Source organism: Podarcis pityusensis (assembly GCF_964106645.2).
Source record: "Podarcis pityusensis genome assembly, chromosome: 6".
NCBI classification, from domain to species: Eukaryota; Metazoa; Chordata; class Lepidosauria; order Squamata; family Lacertidae; genus Podarcis; species Podarcis pityusensis.
In genome coordinates this window covers 52280652-52297240 of record NC_138030.1, presented here as the reverse complement: position 1 = coordinate 52297240, position 16589 = coordinate 52280652, and the positions used below count along the sequence as shown (strand labels likewise).

Sequence of the window (16589 nt, the reverse complement as noted above, 5' to 3'; positions counted from 1 at the left end):
CTTTTGAATTTTGTCAAAAATAGTGAACCCACAACAGTTCATAACCCTTGTAATATATTCGCACAACAGCAAAAAAAAGCATGCGAACGTTGGAATGCAACAGCAGCAAACAATATATAATGGTTACAAATTAAAGTGGTTAAATAGACAGTCTATTTTAAAAAATGGCAATCAATGGACACATTCCAGTGCTGTGAACCCAGAGAAACCATGGCTAAGGGGAAACATGTGCACACGCTGGCTACCAAGGATTGCATCCGCTCTGCTGCTCTTCGGGCTTTTTAGCTTAGCACAGCATAGCTACAAAGTCAACATCTGGATCTGGGTATAATCCAAATCCAAGATTAAGGTCAAGGTCTCTTCTCCTTAACCAAGATCTTCTGCAAAGAACAAAACTTGGCTTAGCTGATATCCCAAGCCAAGCTAAAAAGTCTAGAAATGAGCAAAGCTGATGGAAGCTCCTCCTGGAAGCTAGCATGTTTGTAAAGTCCTGGTAATCCATACTTTGGGTTAAAGTGACATGAAAACAGGCCAATATAGGACAACATTTCCTAGTTTTGCAGATGACTCCTCATTCATTGCATCTTTTGATGAAATTGCACAGCATTTTAAGCCCTTTTTTTCCCCCTTTTACAGAATATGTATTTTATTTTTAAAATTTTACTTCTTTATAAAAGCCAAAAAAAAATCAGCAACAAAATGAAACATGTCTAGACATCTACCACTGCATCTACATCTACATCTGTCAATGTATCAGTTGGATACAAATCTACAATAGTCATTATATGTCTCTGTAATTTAGATCATTCTCATGAGTATTTCAAAGCTCTTTTGCATAAGAATATGTTTTACAATAGCTTGAATAGCAATGCAAAATTCAGATAATTTTACGTACTGACATCATGACAGGTCTGGAGTCTGCTACAGAAAAAAGGCTGTACCCAACTGGAGTGTTCAAAATAGATGTGTGTAAAGACTTCAGAATTCAAGTCCAAATCTTTCCATAGGTTACATTCCCTATAAAGTGTCATCTTCTATGACATGTGAAGTTGTTAGATACTGTACCATAGTGCTTGTCTGATGGCTTTATCCAACAGTAATTAGTGCCTTTTCTTAACTACACATATTAGTTCACCAACTGAACATTTAATAACCCATTTAGCACTTAATGCTAACCCAAACCATGGTGTAATGAAAAGCATTGCCCCCCATAAAGAAGGACTTTACTCCTCCTCTGGTCGTCCCCCCGCCCTGCTTCTGTGAGCTAAGCAATAATTTGGCTTAGTGTGTCATCTGAACCTGGGCTCAGTTTTTCTTACATCTGGCAAACTACAAGCTGTATACAAGGTTCATTCTGTGGCTTACCACTCATGGTTTGTCTGCAGGAGACAAAGCCATGAATCTGGGTGCAGATGACATACCAAGGCAAACCAGGGCTTAGATCACAGCAGTACAGCACCAGGGTCCTGGAAGAGGAGCAAAATGGCCAAGATCTCTTCTTAGGCAGCTTGCACACTTCCACTAAGCCATGGTTTGTTGTAGTTTTGTGCATGAACTAAGTCACTGTCACTTTAAAGCACTACTTTATTGTTTGGATTATTTAAAAAATAAAACAAGCTTCGTAAGGACCTATAGTGTTTGCAATTATATATGCACTCTTTCATGCTTTAAAAATCACATAATTATCCTAATTATAGCTGACACATTTACTACGAGAAAAAAGTCGCCTTATTTTTCCAAAACAAAATTTGAATGTACTCAGTGGCAAAGCTCAACATTTTCCCTATGTGCACCAATATACAAGTTAACGTCACATATTCAAAACCTACTATCATTCTTCAAATTTGAAGGCAGCCTCTTCACAATGATGTACAGTGAGACCATGATTTATGCTCATTTAACTTGTGCGCATTCAGCTTTATGTGCTTGGCAATTTAAAAAAATGTAAAAGAGGGGCAGAAAGGGGACAGGCATATAGAAAAAAAGCTTTGGCAACGCTGTCTGCCACTGCCTGCCATGTGTTTTGACTATAAGCAGTTTTGGTTTAGGCATGAACCCTGGAATGCAACCCCTCCATAGGCTGAGGGCTTATGCAGTGTTATGTTATCAGTATAACACTGATACTGACTCAGCGACCTATCTTCATGACACTGGTGAAAGGTGGCAGCAGACTACAACCCCTGCTTGCTATTGGTGGCTCATACACACACAAATGTTTCCCATTATAATTCCATATATGCTTATTATTTCTTCCCTTTAAAAAAACCCCATCAAACAAACCTGCCCTTCCTGCTAATAATCTTAAGGTACTGTACATTTTCTGTCCTAAATTTGATAAAATTGTTCTGCCTCAACTCGTTTGCTTTAAATCCTCTGTTGGATCTTTATCATTCATTTATTTTAAACAAAGGAAATTTAAAAATCTCACCAGCAGTCAACTGAAACTGCCCTTGAATACATTTGCAGTTTGCTTAATCTCGCTAGATCTCATATTATCTTTTCTAGTCTTCTTCTTGACATTCAGCTTTTGATACTATCAGCCATGCTGTTCTTCCCACCATTTTGCAAAAGCTTCGATTTGGTGAAACTGTTTTGTTCACATCTTTTTGTAAGTTCTGGTGATTTTTAAAAACACTTTTATTTCCTCATCCTTTTCTGTTACAAGTGCCCTTTAAATATTCTCCCAATAGAATGAAAATCCCTCACCTTTAAGGTGAGGTACATAGATGGCAGAATGCCTAAGCCATTCAACCATATGACAGGGTCTTTCACATAGGTATTTCACAGAAAACTGGCAATGGAAGAGACAGATGTATTCAGCACCATTCAGTTGAATTACCGAGACATTCTCCCAGCTGCATGGGATCTGGTTATTTAAGTATTTTTAAAAATTCTGTATTGCCCTTTTAGCATAAAATGCAGCAGTGGAGCTCACCATCATCTGAATAGCCTCCACGACACTACAACAGCCAACAGGAGCCTTGAGTGGTGTTGAAGCCACTCCTGCAAGTTATTTCATCCAGTCTCCATGCAGCTGGTGTAACATTAAAATGAGTTCTCACTTATAGAGCGTAGAGAATGCACTGGAGTAAATTCAAGAGTAGCGTTCTCCATAGAGTAGGAATAGAAGTTCTTTAGTATGCTGGGGAAAAAGAAGTACATCGGTCTCAGAAACTTCTTGGGGCTTTTTATATGGCAGAACCAATAGTAGCACAAGAAGCAGAGTCTTGGGACTGTGGCTAAATTTCACAAGCTTATGCTACCAAAGAAGAATGCTCCAAATCCCTCCAAACCACATGGTCTTCTAACTGAAATAAACAACGATAATGTCTCATCATTTCCAAGCCCCAATATTTTCTCAATGAGTCTGGAGTTATTGTGTTATAAAGCATGTATCGGTCAACCTCCACTGGAAAAAATAATATCATACCACTTGGTACTGAGCAGTTATTCATCATGTTTAAAGCTAATGGAAGCTGAAAGAAGCAACAACTAAAACTGGCAATTGCCACCTGCTGTGACAGAACAATTTCTAAGCAGCATTTAGCCTTAATATAGTTACTCCACAGACATCTGTCAAGCAGCAACCCTCCACGCCCAAGATCAACCAATATTCTACCCCAAATAAACTGTTTAAACTAGTGTGTCTCCATTTAAGAATACATGCATCCTAAATTAACTTACTGATATCATTTTTCAATATACCCTAAGACCATACACACATACATACATACTATATTTTACTGCAAGTTGTCCTGTTAACTGAACCGTAGTATATAAATCTTAGTAAATAAAAGCTGACAAATCTGAACTCCAATCACTTCTGTTATAAAGATGTATTAACTACCCTCCTTGATCGCTTAACAGCAACAAATCTGGAATATCAAGGTGCTTTGAGATTGCTCTTAAAAGCATGGACTTTGACGCAGCTGCTGAGGCATACCTGGGAAACATGTTTTTACTTGCTTTTGCAACTAAAAGTTAACTTGGTTATAACTTTTTACAATTTTATTGTTTGGTTTTTTTGTTTTTATATTGTTGTAAACTGCATTGATATTTTTATGATACAGTGGTATAGAAATATTTAAATAAATAAATACAATTAGAATGGAGGATAAGTGGTGGGCTAAGGTTAGACAAATCTGATGATGACTAGCTGATCCTATAACTTGCTAGAAGTTCAGATACCTCTAATTGCTAAAAGTCCAATTTTTCCAGTCAGAGATTCACTACACCAAGATGTGCCTAGCAGTCACTGATAGCCTTATCCTCCATTAATTTATATAATCCCTTTTGAAAAACAGTCAGTGGTCATTTTGTGGTAGTGGATTTCAAAGAAGCACCAATATTCAGCTTTTTAGATGACCCTGAAGTCTAGCATTATATGAGAAAGAAATGCTTCTCTCTCCCTACTTTCTTTACACCATGCATAATTTTATGCACCTCTTATGCCCCTGCTTAGTCACCCTATGTCTAAACTAGAAAGCATTAAGTGTTGTAACCTTTCCTCAGAAGGGAGTTGCTCGAGCTCATTGGTTATTCTGGTTGCCCTTTTCAGCACCTATTCCAGTATTATAATATCCTTTTTGAAGTGAAGCAAGAAAAACTGTACACAATACTACAAACATGGTTGCACTATATATTTATATAATTTGCAGTGTGTGTCTCCCCCCTCCCCAATTCCTTTCTATTTATCCTTAATGTAGAATCTGCCCTTTTTACCCAGCAGTCAGGCTGTTTAACTCTCTCTAGCAGCTGGGCTGAACAAGTTATGGGCATATGTACCAGGCCCTCCACAAATTAATTGTCAGGGTAAATAATAGTGGTATTCTATCATCAAGATCTTGCTTGTATTGGCTCTCTTATTTATCCCTCCTTCTCTACTCTTCGCCCAAGTAAGCACAGAAAATACTTTAAAACCAAATTTCTGGTATTATAGAAACTGGAGCTTTGTGATGTTTTCATTTGTTATTAGACATCAATAAACAAGGGTAATCCTCGTTCCTGAATGTTAATCAAGGCTATCATGGTCATATTTAAATGTCTGGTTTCAAGCAATTACAAAACTATTATAAAATTTTATATTAACTGACACATGTGAGGTACAAAATGTTTGTCTCCAAGTATATTTCACCTCCCTAAAGTTGGAAACTTCTTTTATCAGATACTGTTACAAGAGAACTGGATCAGGCAAGCGGACAGCTGTTTGTCCGCACAGAAAGGCTGACTACGCCAGAACAAGAGGAAAGGGGAAAAAACCTATGTAAACATTTATGGAAGAACACAGACAAATCAATGTAATGTTATTACCAGACAATGTAATTCCCTACAGAGCTAAGGTAGCTGCAACGTAACTCAATTGTAGGTTTAAATGTAGCTGTCAGAAAATAACTTGACAGGATGAACTTAAGATTCCAAATCAACAGCAAGAGCGACCGACTGGTATCCAAGTAAATAAAACGACAACAAAGAACAAATGGATAAAATAGGATTAAGAGCTGCACAGGTGAAGCAAGGAATTCAAAAATTATCATTACAGAGCTGTGCTTTTAGACACAACTACATATCAACAGATTATCATCTATTGTGTATTTACAAAGCAGAAAAGCAGAACCTCTGAAACTACAAAAAGCTATCATCACCCTAGTAAAAGCTGAAACCAACATCAATATTAGTTAGATTTTCCATCTTTTGGGACAAGATGGCATACAAAGATCATAAAACGTATAAAAACAAGAGCTTAAAACAATTAAGTCTCTTTTTTAAAAAAAGCAATAAAACAGATTCCAACACAGAGACTTTATCAAAAACTTTACTTGTTGACTTCTTAAGACTCAGCCTTTCAAACTTCTACCAGTTAAGGTGCAACTTTAAGGGCAGAACTCACTTAATGAACCCCATTATTGGAAGCCCTTTAGGGGGGGTAGGAGAGAGGATTGTTCAATCTAGCAAGCTGAAAGGCTTGCACAAAAGGAACATTTGAATTCCACCTTAAGTATTCTTTAAAGAGCATATTAGTATCACTTCCTTTTCCTTCTTTTTTTTAACTCATTTGTCAGGAGGTCAGGTGTTACACTGCTGCACGAAGTAGGCCTAAGGTTTTTATGTTAGTTTCTGCATATTATCCAATGCTTCCTCTTTAATAACTTGAAGGTTTTACCCAACCAAATATTACAGATTTGTTTGATTTTATAACTGAACTTTCATACAGACGTTTTGATGCAATAATTTCATTTTGGTACACCATGTGTTCAAAATAAACTTTGATATCTCTCTCAATTGTTGCCGCCAAATGCCTGTGGTTCCCCAGAGGGTTTCATCCCTCAGGCCCCTCAGCTGCATTACCCTGGAGTTGGCCCAGGAAAACATGAGGAGAGCCCACGCCTAACCTTCTGCTCAAGTCCACATGAGCCAAGAAGCCATAGGATGTGACAGTGGATTCATCAACCCACACATATTGTTGCTCTGTCAAGACTAGGAGCCTTCACAGGTAACACAACTCTTGATCTACAGAAAAAATACTATACTAGATAAAAAAACCCACTGGGTGGGATTCATCCAACTTTTACTCAGAGTAGACCTATTAAAATTAATGGACCTAACTTAAAGTCATGTACATTAATTTCAATGGGCTGACTGAATAAACCTTCACTGAATATCATCTCTTATGTGCAGCCATGTATAAAGATTCAAATATTTTTGAATTCTGTATTGATATATGAGAGAAAGACATAGAAATTATTACTTATCTGCTTCTGGCAGCCAAACTGACAATATGTCAGAACTGAAAAGTACCATCACTGACCCCACTATTTTCTTCAAACTCTTGCTTACCTAAAATTTGGGATATGGTATGCATGACAAAGTTAACAAACCTGGTTAAAGTGAGAGAAGGTGAAAGAAGTTGCACCTTCCTCCTTGAGCTTCTGCCTGCTTCTTGGCATTATTTCATGGTGTTATGAGTATGACAGAGCATCAGATTGCCTCATAGGACAACTTTATGCAACCAAACAAGTACCTAAGATTGTTTGTGCACTGCCCACAAAGGAGTAGTTCATAACAAAGCATCTATCTCAATTTAGTAGGAAAAACTGGCCTTATGTTTGCATGCACAAATTTGTTTGAATTATTACTCTACATGCAAACATAACAGCTGGTTAACAGGAAGCCTGAGGAAAGGTTCTACTAAAGAGGATTAAAAATAGTGAAACTACCAAAGGCTGACTTGAAAGAACAAATGAGCAGATATTATGATAGCAAATTTAATTCACTTAAACCAAGGAACATGTGAAGAAGCATTTTAGGGATGGGCTGAATGTAACTTACAGTGGTACCTCGGGTTACAAACACTTCGGGTTGCAAACGCTTCAGGTTACAAACTCCGCTAACTCGGAAGTAGTTACCTCGGATTCCGAACTTTGCCCCAAGATGAGAACAGAAATCGTACGCCAGAGGCAGCTGGAGGCCTCATTAGCGAAAGCGCACCTCAGGTTAAGAACAGTTTTGGGTTAAGAACGGACCTCCGGAACAAATTAAGTTTGTAACCCGAGGTACCACTGCATTTTAGAAAATAATATATCTTGTTAAAGATAGAAAGACTGTAAGAATTATGTTTTAAAATTGTAGAGGAGGTGAGAAGAGACCAACATCTGTATGCTTCAGCCACTCTCCCCCCCAGATCTATATTGACACTCCTTCTTCCAGTCTGTATTCACTGAATAGAGCAAAGGCAATATGTAAATGCAGAAGTCATTCAAGAGGACGCAGGGTCAGCTCAAGCCTTTCTGCTGCCAAGGGTGCAGGACAAAATAACAGAATGAGGTAGCAGATGGTGAGATGTATGTTTTAGGACCCACCTTACATCTTTTGACTGTTTTTAATTGTTTTAACTGATTTTAATATTGTATTTACATTGCTGTAATGTTTCCTGGGAATTTATGTGAAGGCCATATAAGAAATAGTGATGCTGGTGGTGGTGGTGGTGATAACAACAACAACTACAAAAATAATAAATTATATTTCTTTATTATTCTTAACTTTATATCCTGCCCTTCCTCCTTTGCTCAGGGTGGCAAAGGACATGTAGTAAATAAAAACTTGAGAAATAATGCTTCTGTAAACAAGTATAGTTCTATTAAGGGCCCATCTATAAATGAGAAAAGCATTACACAGAACTGTGGCAAAGACAAGAGGGGGCACATGCATACAAATGATTTTGACCATGCTTATTGAACTGGGAGGAGATAATCGGTCTACTATGACTGATAATAGAACAAAGTTTCTGAAAATGCTTCCTTTCTTATTTTAGATGTTTCATGACCCAGACAAAATTTTGAACGCTACAGAGATACCTTAAATTCTAAGCCTACTATTGAAATGACCCAAGTTAAAGGTTATGCACTACTGATTAAAGAACGCATGTTCTAGTTTAAATTCCTCCTTACCTCCACTGAAGTGGGTTGCTGCAGCAAGGGCTACCAGGGTTGCTCTGAGGTTGTGGGTTGAGGTAAAACACTAGAGGAGATGTAGCAAGGGCACAATCAGCACTAAATGGGATTTTAAGATGCTGCAGACCTGGAGCAGAAGTAGGAGAGAACACATGCTGGTGCCCATCACTTCCTCGGCAGTGGGAAAGGAAAGGAGAGGAGATTCTGACAAAGCACCACAACAGAAACAGTCAGTTTCAAAATTATCCTGTCACGTACTTTTTGTTTGTTTTTAAAGAAAACAAGTTGCACACAACAAATAACAGACCTACACCTAAACAGACACATGTATCTGTTTTTTGGATTGGGCATGGAAAGTATAAAAGCTACACATAATTGAATCTTCATGCATCAGCCCAAATTCATCTAATGAGTAAACTACAGGTTAAATAAAAACATCAATTGCTAATCTCTTCTTAGTCATCGAATGGGAATTTATAAAAGACTGAAAAACTAGATAACCCTCCACTTACATAATCTTCATACTTAATGGCATATTCCATGCACATTCAGTGTCACTTGCAGCCATGGGCCACAGTCTCACAAGCTGCACCTCTGACTGCGGCTTTTCTCTTCCATGGCAGTGGCTCGCAGCAGACTGCAGTCACGATATTTTATTTTTTATTTCTAATATGCTCTCATATGTGGAGATGTATATTAAAAGTGCAAGAACTTATACATTAGTGGGGAAACTTGAGGTTAACTTTATTTACTCATGATACTTAAGGCACTAATCTCCACAATTCAGCTATACTGAATATTTAATTGGAATCAATAGCCCTACAAATACAAATTATGAAATAAAATAGACCAGAAAGCTCAATATGAACTTTTATTCACTTCATACCAAGGAGAGCAAAAAATTAAGTTGCCCCATTATATAAAAATAAGAGATAGTACATTAATTATATCTATGCTTAAAATACCAACAAAATGTATGACTGTTTATTCTAAAAACTTAAATGAAAGCATGGATTTGTTAAACTATTGCTTAACTGACACTCAAGATTCAGATTAATATTATATTTGTTCACTCCAATAGATAAGCTAAGCACTGAGTCTATTTCACACAACAATCCTTACTGGATCCGTAGAGATGGGGCTCCAAACCTCTCTCTTCTTCGTTTCATCATTTCACTGTGTGAAATGCTAGATGTGTCAAATGAATAGATCTTAAAGCCAGAAAAGTGGAAGTGCTGTTAAATCCAAGCCTGAGTTTCTTGCGTAGCCGCAGAGTCAATGACAGATAACTATGCCTTCAACTGGAGTCGAGATCTATCAGATAGATCACATCACAAGGCAATTGTTTAAGAAGCCTTCTGCAAACTTATTTATGGCATCCAGAAACAACCAAGCCGAAGTCAGCCAGCATGAGGAGCAAGGTCTGAGAAGCCGAAGATAGGGACTGAACCGTTTTGTTCCACCGCCTACATTTTACTTCCATTATCACTCACAGTTGAGGCACGGCAAATCACGGAAAAACATTTGTTCATTTCAGCAACACTTTCAGCAAGCCACAAGGAAACAGAGACTGAGAGGGAGAAATGGCACATGAGCAAAAACTTTGGCAGAAGCCTCGCATACCAACACGAAAGCTCACACTGCAAAAGTAGTACACAGTGACTGCTGACCCAGAGCCCCAGGAAAGCCACAGGCAGCTGCTCTCTGACTGCTGTGGATTCCCACCCCACCCCCACCCAAAAAATAATTTTTGGACTTCTAACATGGAGGTTGGATCTCATACCTTTTTCCTTATTCTGGATTTTTCATATTGCACTCAATAGCACTTAAGCATACTGTCAGGGCTGACACATGTGAGGCAGCCCTGACACATACTGTATTGGGTTTTTTATATACAAGGCTTTCCAGGAAGAGGAAACAGGACTTTGCTTCAACCTGTACTTTAATTCTTTCTGGATCTACGAAGAACTGACAAAGATGATGAGAGCTCCAAGGCAAGAGATTTAACAATGTGAATTAACCAGCTCCTTTTTAAAGGATAAACCATGGGTAGGCAAACTAAGGCCCGGGGGCCGGATGCAGCCCAATCACCTTCTAAATCCGGCCCGCAGACGGTCCGGGAATCAGCATGTTTTTAAATGAGTAGAATGTGTGCTTTTATTTAAAATGCATCTCTGGGTTATTTGTGGGGCATAGGAATTCGTCCATTCCCCCCCCCCAAAAAAATAGTCCGGCCCCCCACAAGGTCTGAGGGACAGTGGACCAGCCTGCTGAAAAAGTTTGCTGACCCCTGGGATAAACTTTCCCCCCTGTCTAAATAGTGACTCATTCATTTTGGCTGTGAAGCAACAGTTCTTGCCACTGACTAAGATCAGTGTAAGCATACCAAACTATTAATCAGTATCTTCAAAACCACCATGTATAGAAATTGCCACGTATACTGGAAGCCCAGGAAGCACACTAATGCATACTTACATTTTACTACTCAAAAAATGTCACATGAGCCCTGCAATAAACTCCAGTGCCCAATCTGTCCTTATGTACTGCTCAGTAACATTATTGTATGATCAAATAATATGAACTTTCAAAAGCATGGATGACCAGCCAGCACATTTTCCATTACTTCCTGTATACTATCAGGAAGACTAATTCTCAAATCAAGAGACAATCATGTATAATGCTGGCCTTTTAAAAAAACATGTTACATCAGTATGTAAACTAGTTTCCCAGATATAATCCTGATACTATTTGAATGATGCCATTTTTGACTGACTCACTGACAAAAACTTAACCCAAAGTAGTCTAAATGATGCCTGCATAATTTAGCTGTGGAATGTCTCTTAATAAAAATGTCTCAATTAAAGATAAACCTTTTTAGATGAATTTAGAGAAAGAGAAAAAAACAACTCAGGCACCAGAAGTTACCCAATTGTTCTAAAGAATGGTCAGCAAAAATCTATGAAGACGAACTCATACATACAAAAAAGGTGCCAAACAGCATATTGAGGGGTTATTTGATTAATTTCAACAGAAGGGTTGATACCTTTGAACTGCAGAACTACAACATGATTTCTTGAAGTTACCAGCACTCTGAGAAAGTTCGTCAGTCTACTGGCACCTGACAGGATTGGGACACCTCTTAATCTGATTTATCAAGTTCTTCTAAAGTAATCTACATTCTCTCTGCCTCACTATGTGTAACTGTTCTTACCAGGGGGTGCAGGGGAATCAGCAGAAGTCCACACACCCAAGCAATATCCCACTAAAACAACTCTGGTTAAATTGATATAATAATGAAGTTTAGCCCCAAACAACTCCTATGCATCAAAACCTGAGTAAAGTTGTGAACGTTCAACCAGGCCATGTTATAGAACCACTGGATATTAGCTACTACTGGATAGAAACTAATGGGGCTGAAAGTACTTTACACACTAAAAGTACAGTACATATTATTTAAATATTAATGGTTCTCCCGTGTTAGCTAAGATACAAGCTCCTTGGTTATAAAACGCTATCAAGCAAGAAAATATAGTACAGTTTTTGTTAATAATATCACACTGAAAAAACACTACCAATGTGAAATTTAAAAGATATCCCAAATGTATTTAGATGTAAATGATATAAGCTATTTCAGCTGATCAGTATTTATAATATGGATATTCAGAAAGCATAGTACCAGATTTTCTCATTTTAAAGTATTGCTAAAATACTGCACTAATTCCTTATGCCTGAAAAGCTTGACATATATGTAAAGCTAGTCACCCCCAAGTACGGTGAATGTACTACTTGTTCAACAGAAACACAGACTTTCTTCATGCAATTTTGGGAAGTCATGTTGCAACATCAGCAATACAGTTTGCCGTTCCAATTTCTGAATCAGCACCTCCTATCTTTTTAGAAACAGGTAGTTATTTTTAGAGCGGCTCTTCTTGAGAGCCTCTCCCCTTGGCTGAGGTGCTATCACTCCACACTTTCAAATTAGGAGCACTTGGGAAACTCTTCAAATTTTCTTTAGCGTTAGAATCTGTACACAGAAGGCTACCTTTTTATGAGCACGAAACTGACTCCTACTACTGGAAGGCCAGGTAAAGCCTTGAGTGACCAGAGCTAAAAGCTGCCCATTGCCCCTTCCAGCACCTCAGTAGAATGTAGAATACTTATTAATATTCCAGTCCAAAGCACTATATGAAAAGTATGTTGTTGTTGTTGTTGCTGTTGTTGTTGTTGTTGTTGTTTAGTCGTTTAGTCGTGTCCGAGTCTTCGTGACCCCATGGACCAGAGCACGCCAGGCACTCCTGTCTTCCACTGCCTCCTGCAGTTTGGTCAGGCTCATGTTTGTAGCTTCGAGAACACTGTCCAACCATCTCGTCCTCTGTCGTCCCCTTCTCCTTGTGCCCTCCATCTTTCCCAACATCAGGGTCTTTTCCAGGGAGTCTTCTCTTCTCATGAGGTGGCCAAAGTATTGGAGCCTCAACTTCACGATCTGTCCTTCCAGTGAGCACTCAGGGCTGATTTCCTTAAGAATGGATACGTTTGATCTTCTTGCAGTCCATGGGACTCTCAAGAGTCTCCTCCAGCACCATAATTCAAAAGCATCAATTCTTCGGCGATCAGCCTTCTTGACGGTCCAGCTCTCACTTCCATACATCACTACTGGGAAAACCATGGCTTTAACTATACGGACCTTTGTTGGCAAGGTGATGTCTCTGCTTTTTAAGATGCTGTCTAGGGTTGCCATCGCCTTTCTCCCAAGGAGCAGGCGTCTTTTAATTTCGTGACTGCTGTCACCATCTGCAGTGATCATGGAGCCCAAAAAAGTAAAATCTCTCACTGCCTCCATTTCTTCCCCTTCTATTTGCCAGGAGGTGATGGGCCCAGTGGCCATGATCTTCGTTTTTTTGATGTTGAGCTTCAGATCATATTTTGCGCTCTCCTTTTTCACCCTCATTAAAAGGTTATTTAATTCCTCCTCACGTTCTGCCATCAAGGTTGTGTCATCTGCATATCTGAGGTTGTTGATATTTCTTCCGGCGATCTTAATTCCTGCTTGGGATTCATCCAGCCCAGCCTTTCGCATGATGAATTCTGGATATAAGTTAAATAACCAGGGAGACAATATACAGCCTTGCCGTACTCCTTTCCCAATTTTAACCAATCAGTTGTTCCATATCCAGTTCTAACTGTAGCTTCTTGTCCCACATAGAGATTTCTCAGGAGACAGATGAGGTGATCAGGCACTCCCATTTCTTTAAGAACTTGCCATAGTTTGCCGTGGTCGACACAGTCAAAGGCTTTTGCATAGTCAATGAAGCAGAAGTAGATGTCTTTCTGGAACTCTCTAGCTTTCTCCATAATCCAGCGCATGTTTGCAATTTGGTCTCTGGTTCCTCTGCCCCTTCGAAATCCAGCTTGCACTTCTGGGAGTTCTCGGTCCACATACTGCTTAAGCCTACCTTGTAGAATTTTAAGCATAACCTTGCTAGCGTGTGAAATGAGTGCAATTGTGCGGTAGTTGGAGCATTCTTTGGCACTGCCCTTCTTTGGGATTGGGATGTAGACTGATCTTCTCCAATCCTCTGGCCACTGCTGAGTTTTCCAAATTTGCTGGCATATTGAGTGTAGCACCTTGACAGCATCATCATTTAAAATTTTTAATAGTTCAGCTGGAATACCATCACTTCCACTGGCCTTGTTATTAGCAGTGCTTTCTAAGGCCCATTTGACTTCACTCTCCAGGATGTCTGGCTCAAGGTCAGCAACCACACTACCTGGGGTGTACGAGACATCCATTTCTTTCTGGTATAATTCCTCTGTGTGTTCTTGCCACCTCTTCTTGATGTCTTCTGCTTCTGTTAGGTCCTTTCCACTTTTGTCTTTTATTATGGTAATCTTTGTACGAAATGTCCCTTTCATATCTCCAATTTTCTTGAACAGATCTCTGTTTTTTCCCATTCTATTGTTTTCCTCTATTTCCTTGCATTGCTCGTTTAAGAAGGCCTTCTTGTCTCTCCTTGCTATTTTTTGGAAATCTGCATTCAATTTCCTGTATCTTTCACTATCTCCCTCGCATTTTGCTTGCCTTTTCTCCCCCGCTATTTGTAAGGCCTCGTTGGATAGCCACTTTGCTTTCTTGCATTTCCTTTTCATTGGGATGGTTTTAGTTGCTGCCTCCTGTATAATGTTACGAGCCTCCATCCATAGTTCTTCAGGCACTCTGTCCACCAAATCTAAATCCTTAAACCTGTTCCTCACTTCCACTGCGTATTCATAAGGGATTTGACTTAGATTGTATCTTACCGCCCCAGTGGTTTTTCCTACTTTCTTCAGTTTAAGCTTGAATTTTGCTATAAGAAGCTGATGATCTGAGCCACAGTCAGCTCCAGGCCTTGTTTTTGCTGACTGTATAGAGCTTCTCCATCTTTGGCTGCAGAGAATATAATCAATCTGATTTCGATGCTGCCCATCTCGTGATGTCCATGTGTAAAGTCGTCTCTTGTGTTGTTGGAAAAGAGTGTTTGTGATGACCAGCTTGTTCTCTTGGCAGAACTCTATTAGCCTTTGCCCTGCTTCGTTTTGAACTCCAAGGCCAAACTTGCCAGTTGTTCCTTTTATCTCTTGACTCCCTACTTTAGCATTCCAATCCCCTATAATGAGAAGAACATCCTTCTTTGGTGTCATTTCTATAAGGTGTTGTAAGTCTTCATAGAATTGGTCAATTTCAGTTTCTTCAGCACCAGTGGTTAGTGCATAAACTTGGATTACTGTGATGTTAAAAGGTCTGCCTTGGATTCGTATCGAGATCATTCTATCATTTTTGAGATTGCATCCCAGTACAGCTTTTGCCACTCTTTTGTTGACTATAAGGGCCACTCCATTTCTTTTACGGGTTTCTTGCCCACAGTAATAGATATGATGGTCATCCGAACTGAATTCACCCATTCCCGTCCATTTTAGTTCACTGATGCCCAAGATGTCAATATTTATTCTTGCCATCTCATTTTTGACCACATCCAACTTACCAGGATTCATGGTTCTTACATTCCAGGTTCCTATGCAATATTTTTCTTTACAGCATTGGACTTTCCTTTCGCTTCCAGGCATATCCGCAACTGAGCGTCCTTTCAGCTTTGGCCCAGCCGCTTCATCAGCTCTGAATCTACTTGTACTTGTCCTCCGCTCTTCCCCAGTAGCATGTTGGACACCTTCCGACCTGAGGGGCTCATCTTCCAGCGTCATAGCTTTTATATGCCTGTTGCCTTTGTCCATGGAGTTTTCTTGGCAGAGATACTGGAGTGGCTTGCCGGTTCCTGCTCCAGGTGGATTACGTTTGGTCAAAACTCTCCACTATGACCTGTCCATCTTGGGTGGCCCTGCACGGCATAGCTCATAGCTTCTCTGAGTTATTCAAGCCCCTTCGCCACGGCGAGGCAGTGATCCATGAAGGGGATGAAAAGTATAGTAAAACATAAAACACTCAAGAGAACACAGAAAGTATTTTACTGAATGGTTCTGACAAATGCAGCAACTTATTGTTTTGCTGTTCAACAACTTTAAGTCAGCTTAAATATCTTTTCAAAGTTAAATGAGTGAACTTCACTCCAACTTTTTCTTTATTGAAAGCACATTTACTTTCTCAGTCTAAATATCTGTTTTACCTCCTTTCATTGTGGACTGCTCAAATGTTTAGACCAACAATGCTTTAATCACCAGTTTATGACATTTCTTGAAAACACATATCTGGATGATGCACTATTTCTACACCGTTTATTCTATTATTCTATGTTAAATATTTCAACTTGTCAAGCACAGGTTCCATAAATTACTGGATTTACATAAAGTACTCAGGGAGGTTTCATACCAGTTCTTTTAGCCTCTGACCCTTCCTGTTTGTAAGTGTTGCTGCCAAAGAGTGGAGAAATCAGAGGAGTATGAGTTCAATGCTAGTTACCTCAGGAAGGAATCCACTTACCTGGGAGATTTAACGCCATAAAAACAGATATGAAGGAAGTGAGTAAGCTACACTGGAATTGGTAACTTAGAAATAAAATGTGAGAATGACTCTATCAAGTGTCGCACAACCAGTTCTCTCTGCTGTAAACATGAACACAGGTTGTGTGTCACTAGTTTTATATTCACAAGCAA

At 39.2% G+C, this 16589-nt stretch overlaps 1 protein-coding gene across 1 annotated transcript in view; it reads right to left on the bottom strand.

The window, feature by feature from the left end:
• The window catches only part of MAST2 (microtubule associated serine/threonine kinase 2), a 138868-nt gene that overhangs the window by 55251 nt on the left and 67028 nt on the right, over positions 1-16589 (bottom strand). Inside the window, exons 5-6 of the mRNA XM_081010241.1 lie at positions 8445-8651; positions 3063-3142 (exon numbers count right to left, since the gene is read on the bottom strand). Of these exons, the coding sequence (XP_080866367.1) occupies positions 3063-3142; positions 8445-8651 (287 nt within the window). The remainder of the gene's footprint in view (positions 1-3062; positions 3143-8444; positions 8652-16589) is intronic.